At 39.0% G+C, this 13,102-nt stretch overlaps 1 protein-coding gene across 1 annotated transcript in view; it reads left to right on the top strand.

The window, feature by feature from the left end:
• The first annotated feature begins 9,633 nt into the window (after window positions 1-9,633).
• LOC129230107 (glyoxylate reductase/hydroxypyruvate reductase-like) overlaps window positions 9,634-13,102 on the top strand; it is a 55,361-nt gene continuing 51,892 nt past the window's right edge. The window contains exon 1 of the mRNA XM_054864508.1: window positions 9,634-9,704. Coding sequence (XP_054720483.1) covers window positions 9,634-9,704 — 71 coding nt within the window. The remainder of the gene's footprint in view (window positions 9,705-13,102) is intronic.

Below are 13,102 nucleotides of genomic sequence, written 5' to 3' on the forward strand. Positions count from 1 at the left end.
AATTAACCATAGCAATAAAGCAAATATCAATTGACACCGTAAACTAAACAGTTACACAAGTATTTACATTTAAAATACGTAAAAAAGCAGCACAAAGGCTAATACACACTTCCAGCGGAAGAGCTGAAAACGAGATTCCACAGTTAGAAAGAAAAAATAACTCTCATTTCATTTGCAAGAGGATCAGCGTTTTATACCTAGCAAAGAAAGATCCAGAAAATCCTACAATGTTTTACCAATTTCTCATATTTTCTTTTTATTCCATTCACAAATCTTCTCATTCAGAAATGGGGGAACTATATACTTCATTCGAATGTAAGGGGGTTGTATATTCATTGCGAGAAATTATTTACAGGTGACGTAATTAAGACAATTTTAGATGAAAGATAATGGAATAAACGCCAAATTTAGCTAGATTACAACAAATTAATCATAAAAATAATTACTATTTACAGAATTTGTAACATTGCAGCATTCCCAAGGACTGCACGTCCCGGGCAGTACAATCCGCAGAAAGGATGCCAAACTTATATCGCCAGTTTACAAATACACACATTAAATACTAACCAATCAAACACAGAAAACACAATAATAACAAGAAATATTACTAAACATTAAAAACAAAAATTATCTACCACTTTTATGTTATCAACCATGGTTGTTTACGTAAATACTTATAAATTATGGCCATAGTATGAGGCTAACCGATCATAATGTACAACCCTAGGTTTTGCATTAGGTGATTTTTGGATCCTCAATGCGACGTCATTCAGTCGGTTAAGGACTTTGTACGGTCCATCCCAATGCGACTGCAATTTGGGTGAAAGACCTTTCCGTCGGATAGGATTCTATAACCAAACATTGTCACCTACATAAAAAGTAGTCGAAAACTTTGTACTGCATAGTGAATAAAATATGACAACGTATATAAAGTACAAATTCAAAATGAAAAAAGGTTAAAAAACCAGCAAACAGCTGTTTCGGCACTCTAAAATACAAGTGCCATCATCAGTGCAATTAAAAACGAAGACAGGTTCAACCCGACTAAAACACAGTCGAGGCGAACATTGGAATGAGAGACGAGTTGTCAACTCATCTCTCATTCCAATGTTCGCCTCGACTGTGTTTTAGTCGGGTCGAACACAGTGTCGAAACAGCTGTTTGCTGGTTTTTTAACCTTTTTTCATTTTGAAATTGTCACCTACGTTGGAATTCATGTTCAGTGAACCTTGTGTCGTATCAGGTCTTCATCTTCTCCGCCGCGATGTTGACTCGCTCTCGTGAGAAAGTTATGAATATCTTCCAAACGGGCCTTTAGATCCTGGATGTACTCCTTAGGGGATGAAAGCGCGTCCGGAGGACGACCGGGGATGAGATCACAAGGTTGCCGAAGCTCTCGTCCGAAGAGCATCTGAGATGTGGCATATCCGGCAGTCTCGTGGACAGCACTGCTGTTGGCCAGGGTGAACAAAGGTAGCTTCTTGTCCTGTTATTTCTGGAGACCATAAGTGAGAGATTATTCAGGATTGTGCGGTTAAATCTCTCTACCATGCCGTCCGATTGTGGGTGCAGTGGTGTTGTCCTAGTTTTCTCAATTCCGAGAATTTGACATAGGCCCTTAAACACAGCAGAGATGAAATTCCTCCCTTGATCGGAATGAATCTGCAAAGGTGTTCTATATCTCGAGATCCAATGCCGGACTAGAGTCTCTACTACGGTGATAACTCCTTGATCTGGAATGGGGTGTGCTTCGAGCCTTTTAGTGAAATAGTCAATGGAAACAAGGATGTATTTGTTCCCATCAGCAGTTCTCGGAAGAGGACCTAGGATGTTGGTCCCGATTCGTTTGAAAGGAACTTTCCAACGTTATACAGATGTAACTTTCCTCGGCTTCATTTCTTCGGTCATTTACGGCAGGGACGTAGCCAAGGGGGGGGGGGGGGTCCAGGGGGTCCGGACCCCCCCTTCCTGATAGGTCACTGTCCCCCTGCACTTACATAAACAGAATTTTCCAAAAAAAATTTTTATAAAAAATTCTTTTGTCCTAAATATTTTCATTAAGCGACAACTTTCTCACGTTCAGTTTTGTTCAAAACAACAGACCCTCTGGGAGGTGGGGGGGGGGGGGGAGAGGAGCGACAGAAGTCTTCAACCCGTGGTACGCGTCGCAGACCTGCCCAAAGGAGACATTTAGTCCCCTGCCTCGCAAGAAAATCGCCAGCAGCTATCTGAAAAAGGAGACATTATAGTAGTGCCCGTCCCCGCAAGGAAATCGCCGGCAGCTCGTAAGCAAACATTTATTGTTAACGAAAGCTTGATGAGAGTCATCAATGATGAAAATGTCGGAGACAGGAAATTTGTAGGAATGTTTTTGCGGGAAGGTCATACAAAGAGGAAAGCAACAGTAGGGTCAGCCGCCCTTGTAATATAGCACCGTCTTTTTAGAAGGTGCCTAAGGCTCCTAGAGTCGTGGATAGTGCAAAACTCTGTTAGGTCGCACATTCACTTTCTCTATCACTGCCATTGGTATGGGTCGGTTGCACGGAAAATTAAAGGGAAAAATCAGGAGCACAATCATAAACACATAAGAAAAAATTAGCCAACCCCCACTGGGTAAGTTGTATTGCAGTTTTTTTTTTAATGTGTTTTTTTTTTCTTTTTTTAACAATAGGAGCAATTTTATGCATTCTCTCATTTATGCGTTTCTCATTTATTTAAAAATTTATTCAGACAGAAATAGCATCGAATATCATTTCATTTTTTAACCAATCAATTCAATTTATTTCATTTATAATTTTCATTCGTAACAATGATGAATTACTTATATCATTGTGTCCCGGAAGCTCACAACTTTTAGCATTCATCTAATACTCTAAACCTAGTTATTTTACTAACAATACGGAAATATAAAAATTTTTAATTTCTACCCTTTTTCTTTGGAGGTAATATTTGCCCTATTTGTGATAATATGGCAGCACTAAAATTAGATCCCAAATTAGATATACTGTAAAAAGCTAATCATCCTTCGGTGACAAATATAAAAGGTTTATAAGTAGTTTGAAGCCTCAATTAGCAAACATTTTGCTCTAAGTCATCAGATGTTGTAATCTAAAGGTTTAAAAGAAGATAAATCTCTTGTAAAAACTCTAAGAAAAGTTGTAAATGCCTTTCTACAACATGGTTGTAGATTGTCTTTCTACAACCATGAAACTAATGTCTGGAAATTTGTTCTGAATATTAGTTCATTTTCATCACAAGGTAACAGATTTTTTTTTCTTTCACTCTTTCTGAGCAAAAATGTACCGCAAAGAACTAGAATTTTTGCGAATGTTTTATCTCTTGTGTTTTTATATATGATTTATAAAAAAGGAAAAAAGGATTATGTATCTGGAGGTAGTAAAAAAAAAAGATGCATACATAAAGGTTAATACTAATATAACAAAATTGATTTCAGTGATATCAAAGTTTAAAAAAACAAAGAAATTAAATTAAAAAAGAGTCTGGATGCGTTTGATTTTTTTAGTTTTAAGTTTGGAATGATTAACACATGTGTAAAGATGTATAAGTTTAAAGATACATATATAATTCACAATGAAATTATTTTAAATTATTATTTTAAAATACTAACTGAATTGTGTTCACGAGGTCAAAAGGAAAAGTTATTAATTAGTTTAACTGAAAATATGTATTTTCTTCTATCTTCTAGTTCCATTTTTCGAATAAAAGCTATGTAATATGCATATGCTTCATTTAGCAAATTTTTTGATAGCTATTTACTGACTTCTTTGTATTTAAGAATTATTTAATAAGTATCTGTACATTCATGGTTAAAAAGCACAGTAGACTCCGAATGCAAGAATAATAGTTGTTGTTCTTATCCTCATATATGTAATAGCCGATAATCGAGTAATGCTCTTGACCTCATCAACAATGAAACTCGCTACACGCCATGATAATTAGATAACATGTTTTGGTAATGTTTAAAATGCAGGGAAAGGCTTTATTGTAACAAGGCTGAACTGGATCCAGTAACTAAACTGTTTTACTGGTGAGACTCATTTCAGGGCACTAAAGAAGCGAAAAAATGGTCAACAATGAACGTTATCTACTGAAGCTTAGGGCTAATCCACTGGAGTTAGGGTTTAAAATATCAACTATCAAAATGTCACCAAACAGGCAATTTCTTCGTTCAAATGTGGAATCAATTTTCATCTTGACGGGCGATTTTCTAGTTGTTATATAATTTCAAAATATCAATTTAAATCATATCTGGATTTTTAATTTACAACTTTTCTTAGAGTTTTTACAAGAGATTTGTCTTCTTTTAAACATTTAGATTATAACATTTGAAGACTTAGAGCAAAATGTTTGCTAATTGAGTCTTCAAACTACCTATAAACCTTTTATATTTGTCACCGAAATATGATTAGCTTTTTACACTATATCTAATTTTGGTGCTGCCGTATTATCACAAATAGGGCAAAGATTATCTCCTAAAGGATCGAACTCGGATGACTACCGCCAAATGTAGAAATTTAAAATTTTTATATTTCCATATTGTTAGTAAAATAACTAGGTTTAGAGTGTCAAATTTTGTTGTGATGATTCGGTACTGTTACTATCGGTCATTTTCCTACAGTTGTTGTTTAAATTGAAATTTTAAATTTAGAATGGAACATTTTGCACAGAAGTTGTTTTGAATCAACTTAATAAACTAAATCAAATCCATAGTTCCGTTCATTTGTTTTCCTGAAGAGGGGTCAAGACTATACATAAAAATACTATGTATATACAATGTGTTCGTAAGTGTATTTATTCATTTTCCTAAGTTCTAAAAGTAATACTTCCTCTTATCACCCTTAAATGACTCTGCATGCGAAACTCCTAAAATAGAAAATGTCCAAGAAAAATGTTTATTATCTTTGACGGCCTAAAAAATAGTATTTATAAACAAATTATCATTCAAATTTTCTTCAAAAGTTTGACAAAGAAATTTTATTGTTTAACTTAATTCATCGTAAATACCATAACTGATCCTTAGATATCTATTTTAGCAATACATCACAAGAAAATACTTATTAACGAGCAACGATACTTTCTATGTATTTTATGTGTTTGAACAGCTTTAATAATGTTTTCCTAAGCTTTTATATGAAAATACTATAAAAAAAGATGAAGATTAGAAGTATCATTCCATTTCTTATCGTTGAATGAATTCTAAAAATTTAAATGAATTAAGAAACATTTCGAGCTTTTCTTTAATTAGCCTTGGCGATATTTTCGTCCATAGAAGCATTAAATGCAGTCCAAAATCCAATTCGAAACAGTCAGGAGTGGGGAATTATGGAGCTTTTATTGAGTTAGACAGTTGATAATGTATTCAGTAAGTTACCGCCCTATAGCCAGGGCTAAGGCAGAAATACATGAAATACACCGCCAGCTCAGTCAATTGACTGAGCTGGCGGTGTACTTCATGTAGTTAAAATAAATATGAGCTTTTTTTTTTGAAAGCAAATATATTGCAAAGCTTTAATTATCATACTTATATTACATCATTACTTAATTAATCTAATTATCACATTTATTAATTGTAGTTTTGATTGGAACAGTATCAATTTATACAATTATCAGTTAATGCTTCTGATTTAGCATACTTCCATTTTTAAAGTTCGTGCAACCTTGGACCCCCCCCCCCTTAACAAAATCCTAGCTACGTGCCTGTTTACGGGCAGCACAGGCGTCACAGAATGACACCACTTCTCCAAGTCTTCCTTTGCCTAGCTCCAGAAGAAGCGCTCTCGAACAATATTGCGGGTTTTCAAGACACCAAAATGTCCTCCAGTTGCACTACTATGTAGTTCCTTCAGAACATTTGAAATCCTTGATCGGAGAAGTAGTAACTTCCACCTAGATATTTTGCCATCGTCGGATTCCCCTTTTTGGTACAGTACGCCGTTCCGTAAATGGAGTGAGTTTCATAAAACCCAGTATCTTTTTGTAGCAGGACTGAAGATGGAAACATCCTGCCAGCTAGGTCGCCGACAATAGTGGTTTTATATCTGGGTCTTCAAGTTGATCTTTTCGAACTTGGTCGTCCCTACATCGATCAGGTTCTGATGATACTGAAGTCACTGTCGCCTGATAAGCAGTAGGGCTAGTCCTTCCAAAGTTTCTCGATACGGGAACAACAGTGGCAGTTCTCAGGACAGGGTCTCCTAGATAAAGCGTTTGCATTACCGTGAGACAATTCTTTTCGATGCTTAATCTCCATGTCATATTCCTGGAGCCGCTGTATCCACCTGTCTATCTGGCCTTCCGGATTTTTGAAGTTCAAAAGCCAAATCAACGAGGCATGATCTGTCCGAAGCAGAAACTTTCGGCCGTAGAGGTAATGATGGATGTGTTCTACAGCTTTAAGTATCGCCAGCAACTCCTTTCTGGTGACGCAGTAATTCCGCTCCGATATTTGATAAGCATTTGCTCCAGTAAGCTATGACGTATTCGTGGCCGTCTATTTCTTGGGATGAAACAGCTCCGGCGCCCTAGTGGCTCGCGTCAGTGTCAAGGATGAAGGATTTTTCGGGCTGAGGGTATGAGAGAATAGGCGTTGATGTTAAAGCCTCCTTCAATTGTAGAAATGCACCTTCAAATTCTCTGGACCATTCAAACTTTTGTTTACTCTCTGTCAGCGTATGCAAAGGCCGTGCAACGTTGCAACCCTTTACAAACTTCCTGTAGTCCGTGCAGAACTCCAGGAAACTTTGCAGCTGATGGACGTTTTCGGGACGACTCCAACTCTTGACTGCAGATACCTTTTCGGGATCCGTTCGCACACCCTCTGCAGAGATGATGTGGCCAATGTAGCCCACCTCACGGTGGAATAAGTTACATTTGGACGGGCTTAACTTCAGGTTGGCTTCCTTGAGTTTTTGCAGCACCTCTCTAAGGTTAGCCAAATGTTCTTCAAAGCTGCGTCCCATGATGATGATATCGTCTAAGTAGACCAGACAGGATTCGAAGGATGAGAGTCCTCTTAACCATGTCTCCATAAGACGCTCGAACGTGGGTGGTGCATTGCAGAGGCCAAAGGGCATCACATTAAACTGCCATAAGCCTTGTCCATTTGTAAACGTCGTCTTTTCTCTGTCATCAGGGTTTATCTCTACCTGCCTGTATCCACTCTTCAAGTCCAAACCCTTGTGTCCAGATAGGGTGCCCAAAGTGTCATCGATCCGAGAAAGAGGGTAACTGTCTTTCTTGGTGATGTTGTTCAGGCGCCAGTAATCGACACAAAATCTGGTTGAGCCATTTTTCTTTCGGACCAAGATGATGGGAGAGGCCCAAGAACTGGACGAGGGTTCGATGACATCATTCTCCTGCATCTCTTTCAGGAGGATCTCAACCTCTTCCTTCTTGGCGAACGGTAGTCGTCTTGGATGCTGCTTAATAGGGGGATACTCTCCAGTGTAGATCCTATGCTGCGTTAAATTCGTACGGCCAACATCCTCCGAAGTAGATGAAAACAGATGCTTGAGATTGTCCACCAATTGTTCCGCAGCAGCTCTTTGATCTTTCGATAATGGCGCACTCTCAATTAACTTCGATGTCAAGGACTCAGAAGACGCAGTCTCGGGGGAATTGATTTTTCTAATGATGCAGTTTACTGGAGTACAAGTTGCCAACACTTCACCTGTCCGAATATTCCTTGGTCTTTCACTCACGTTGGCGACTCTCACAAAAATTACATCGTTCGAAAGGTCTACAAGCGTAGATGCTACTAGTAGTCCTTTGGGCTACTGCTTAGGTAAGGGTATTCGATGAGGTCAAATCGAAAACTATTACTTTCTTCAATGAAGCCAGGTATTAATGATTCTGCTTCAGAGGGTACGGTTAAGTCCTTTTGTGCAATTACTTGATGAGCGGATTTTACGTCATTTTCTGCGCGGAAAACGGCTATGTCCTCTCTCATCGAGTGCAGCTCATTAGTCTTGAAGTCAATGGTACAATCAAATTTTCGTAGGAAGTCCAATCCGAAAAGGAAAGGGTCAAATGATGTCAGCGATGAATGCCGTATGATGGTAAGTGGCATTCCCAAACAATTTCCAAGTCCATTTTACCTTCAATCTCGATTTTGTCACCTGTCTGGAGACTTACGCGTGGCGATCGATGTCCACAAAAGTTTCAATCCAAATTCGCGACTCACATGTGTCCTAATGATTGTCACATTGGCCCCTGTGTCGACTATCAGCTGGCAGGGACTCCCATTTACATGTGCGTAAATGAAAATCCATTACTGCTACTGCTAGTAGAGGAAATCTGCAGAGCTCTGGTGGTGGTGATTTCCTTTTCTCGCGTAGCTTGGTGAGCCGGACAACTCCTTTGCAGGTGCCCTTCACTACGGCATTTCCAGCACTTCTGCTCTTGTTTCTTTTGGGCTGTTATGCTGTTCAGATGTCTTGCCAAGTCACCGAGTTGTCTCTCAAGTTCAGCGAGCTGGGACGACCTGGAATCAGACTCATCAGCTTCCTGAGTCCTTTAATATTGGATTGGATGGTGATCCTCACGGGTTGCTTCTTGGGCGGCCTTGTGTCTCATCGCATAAACCAGAAAGTAGATTTCTTGTCGTTTGCATCCGCCATCTGGAGGGCCTTTTGGATTTCAGGATCCCGAACTCCGTCGATGAAGTAGTTAGGTGCCAGATTGCCTCGAACATCTGCAGGACAGTCGCAAAAAGCCAGATGAGACAATCTCTTGACGTCAGTCGCAAGCGCTTGTACGGTTTCCCCGGTTTTCCGGAAACGGGATTTCAACTAGAGTCGACTGAAATCTTTCTGGTACTTCTCACCGAAACGAAGCTACAACGTAGATGTGAGAGCGGTGAACTACAGGCGCTGGCTGTCCGGAAGAGTCTGTAGCGTGTCCGCAGCGTCCCCCCGCAACGATGCCGCAAGATGGAAGGCCTTGGTAGCAGAGTTCCATCCGTTTGCATCCGCCACTATCACGAACTGGGTTTTGCAAATCTGCCACGAGGTTTTCCCATTAAATGTGGCAGTTTAATGGACGGTTGAACAATCGATGTGGAAGGTCAAAACTGTATGGAGTTGCTTTCCACGGTCGCCCATTTCCTTTCCATGTCCTTAATTATTTCTTCCTTAAATGAAGTAAATTTCTCTCTTGTCTTCTTCTTCCAACTTATTTTCCACATTGACGATGCGACGGGTGCGAATTTCTTCTCCATTTCTATTCCATTCCATTTGTATAAACAAGAAACTCAAAGAGTTGGGTCCTATCGCAATCGGTGATAGCGAAAAACGTAATTTGAATCATGGCCCCACTAAATTTCACTTAAGCGTCAGCGCCATCTCGTGGGATCATGTTTGAATTCAGGACGTCAAATGCTGGATGTTTCTTTAAGTAGACATTGCGATCAAGTTCAGCCTTAATAAGAAGCAATAATTTTGAATTTCATGTGTTTATCCACTTATTTCACTGATGTACTTCGTGGTCCAGAGTTTTTAATGCATTATCTGTGTCGTATGCTTGTGGATGAAAATCAGACTTTTAGTGCACTTAGAATGTTTTAATGTTTAGAGATGTTTGTTGATCTAGTTTTTGAAGCTTCTATTTATAATTATGAGTAAAGCAAAGGTTTTTGTGACAAGACCAGATTTTCCGGAAAATGGAATTCGTTTGCTGCAAGAAAAGTAAGATTTTTTCTTGATTGTGTTGAATTCTTCGGGGATACTTCGACAATTGGGAATCTGGCGCGGTCGTCTTATTTTTGGCGTAAATAATTTTATTTTGGTAACTCTGCTGATTTATAGTAACCCTATGTGAAAAGATGTTTTCTTTCTCTTTGTTTAGATTTGCGGTATAACTTTGATATACACCCCCAAAAATTACGCGCCAAATCTGGCATTTCCTACGGACTTTTTAGGGTTGCTGTTTCTTATTTTGGTGTTGCCAATTTAGGTGTTTTCAGCTTTTAGGTTTTTGCTGTTGCCAAATTTAGTATTTTCTTGCATTTTGTACCATTTTTTGAGTTTTTTTTTAAAGTTTTGTGGCAACAATTTTTGTGGCAACAAAGTTTTGTGTCAACAAAAACAAAAAAAGTCGCCAAATTTCCGATTTGGGGGGGTATATCAAAGTAGTTCCAGATTTGCAATGAAAAATACCTCTCGTGATGGTGCAGGAGCCAAAAATGGGGATATTTCGATAATTGGGAATCTGGCGATCTTTCTTTATTGGCGTCAATTTTTGGCTCCAGCGCCTGCACGTGAGGTATTTTTCTTCGCAAATCTAAACAAAGAGACCGGAAACATCTATTAACATAGGGTTACTATAAATCAGCAGGGTTACCAAAATAAAGGAACTACTTTGATATACCCCCCCAAATCGGAAATTTGGCGACTTTTTTTGTTTTTGTTGACCCAAAACTTTGTTGCCACAAAAATTGTTGCCACAAAACTTTTAAAAAAACTCAAAAAATGGTACAAAATACATGAAAATACTAAATTTGGCAACAGTAAAAACCTAAAAGCTGAAAAAACCTAAATTGGCAACACCAAAATAAGGAACAGCAACCCTAAAAAGTCCGTAGGGAATGCCAGATTTGGCGCGTAATTTTTGGGGGGTATATCAAAGTTATACCAAAATAAAATTATTTCTGCCAAAAATGAGACGACCGCACCAGTTTCCCAATTATCGAAATATCCCCCCAAAAATTGACGCCAATGAAGAAAGACCGCCAGATTCCCAATAGTCGAAATCTTCCCAAGTCTTTCAATTACTAGAAACTTTAGTTAAGCGATCAAAAGATAGTTTTGCTTCAATCAGTTTGGCTTAAAATCTCTACTTGTTGGAGTGTCGTTATCTGCTTTATCACGAACTTGGCAAAACTTGACTGGGCTATTCACTTGTAATAGCCCAGGGAGGGATTCTCTTTGTAAAATAAATAGGATTCTCTTTGTAAATGTTGTTACATCGGTTTTAAATATACGAAAGGATACTAACTACGTATATTATAATTATTATAAAAGGAGACATTTTACTCGAATAACTTGTCGAGTAAAAAAAAAGTAATTAATCATATCTTTCGCCAAGAATTGCGTCTGATTGCATTTGTGGTTTAAAATTTATTTATTGCTAACGATAGTGGTGTTGCAAGCAGAATTCCAGTTTCGTGGTCGTAGCGAATTTTGAAACACCTTGGTGCCACAACCACTCCAAAAGTTGAATAAAATGTAAAAATTCATCAAAATAAATTAGTTGTGGGAATATCTCAATATATAAAAATCAATGTCCTGAGATAATATATATATATATATATATATATATATATATATATATATATATATATATATATATATATATATATATATATATATCAACGCACAGCCGAAACCGCTGAAGCTTCAGACTTGAAATTTGGCAGGCATGTCCGCATGATTACGAAAGTAACCACTAAGAAAGGATTTTTCGAAATCTCAATTAGTTCGGGAGAAATTAATTAAAACCTCTTAATTTCTGAGAAATTAAAACCTGTCATTGAATTCAAATCCCTTATTTTCGAAGGCTTTCCTCCATTCAAATCATTATTCAGTACTTCATCTCAACTTTTGGTCGATAGCGAACTATAAATTTGATATTGTTTTTGTTTCTCACGTGGTTCTTCGAGGCTTTTCTCAAGTCAAATCATAATGTTTCTGTCTTTTGCTTTCGTTTTTTCAAAACTAGAAACGAAGTTTTTAAGAACATCATCACAGGCGGACTATCCTTTTGAATTTAGAAGAGTGCAGTTTCCTGTTAAAGTGTGCTTTGCAATAACCATTAATAAGTCACAAGGACAGACATTAAAAGTAGCAGGGATCCATTTAAGAGAAGACTTTTTTTCACACGGCCAATGTTATGTACCGTATTTTCGGGATTAAGCGCCGCACCCATTATAAGCGCCGCGCCCGCTGTAAGCGCCGCATCCAACTTAACGCAACTTAAAAGCGCAATGTAGACGTTCAGAAACTTGCAATAAAATGAAAATAAAATTTAAAAGAATATAATTAACATAACTATATTATTATTACTATAATTAAAATTTTCGTACTTTGGGAGGAGACATTGGTTGGTTATCCAGAGCGCGGGACGCGGACCCTTCTCCTCATGGCGCTCCACGTTTTTTTAAGTGGTCGGCGCCACTATAAGCACGCTTTTTTCAGTGGGTCGCATCCACTATGGATCGGCGATTCAAAATCCTTCGAAATCGCTGTCCTCGCTGTCGGACGCAAATAGTCCTAGAAAGTCTGCATCGAGCTCCGGGCTGTTTTCCTCGTCATCGGAGCCATCGTCCTCCGCAGCAACATCCGGGACTCGGGGAATGATCTCCGCCTCGGTGAAGCCGGAAATTATGGTGCTCGGCTTTACCGCATTCCAAGCTGCAGCTACCCACTTCGCCACTTCCGCGAACGACGCTTTCTTCAGGTTGCCGCCTTTCGTGTATTCGTGCAGTCCGTTCACCATCCAGGACTCCCATTGTTGACGCATGTGGCTCTTAAAACTGTGATTGGGGGCCAAATCCAAGGGCTGCAACTTTTTTGTAAGCCCACCTGGTATGATGGCCAGGGACGCCAAACATTGCCGCGCCGCTTCCTTCACAGGGTCGGTCTTGTGCGCCGCCATGGAGTCCATAATCAACATTCCACTTGGTTGGAAAAAAGCGCCTTTCCTTTTTCTCCAAACTTCGTTAAACCAGTCTGACATCAGGGCCTCATTCATCCACCCCTTCTCGTTGCAGCGGATGACAACGGTGGACGGGAAAGACTCCTTCGGGACCGTTTTCCGCTTAAAAATCAGCATAGGCTTCAGCTTCTCTCCGCTAGCCGTGCAAGCCAAAACACACGTGAATGATGTTTTTTCATGCCCCGTGGTTGTAATGGCGACGCTCTTCTCACCGGTAGATGTGACAGTCCTGTTGGGAGGGCAGTCGAAAGTCAAAGGGACTTCGTCCATGTTGATAAGCTGATGAGGCTGAAAGTTGTTTTCTTTCTTCAGCTTCTCGACGTAGTCTAAAAACTTTTTTTTCTGCTCCATCCAATCAGCTGGAAGACTC

The sequence above is a fragment of the Uloborus diversus genome, chromosome 9 (assembly GCF_026930045.1).
Source record: "Uloborus diversus isolate 005 chromosome 9, Udiv.v.3.1, whole genome shotgun sequence".
Lineage (NCBI taxonomy): Eukaryota > Metazoa > Arthropoda > Arachnida > Araneae > Uloboridae > Uloborus > Uloborus diversus.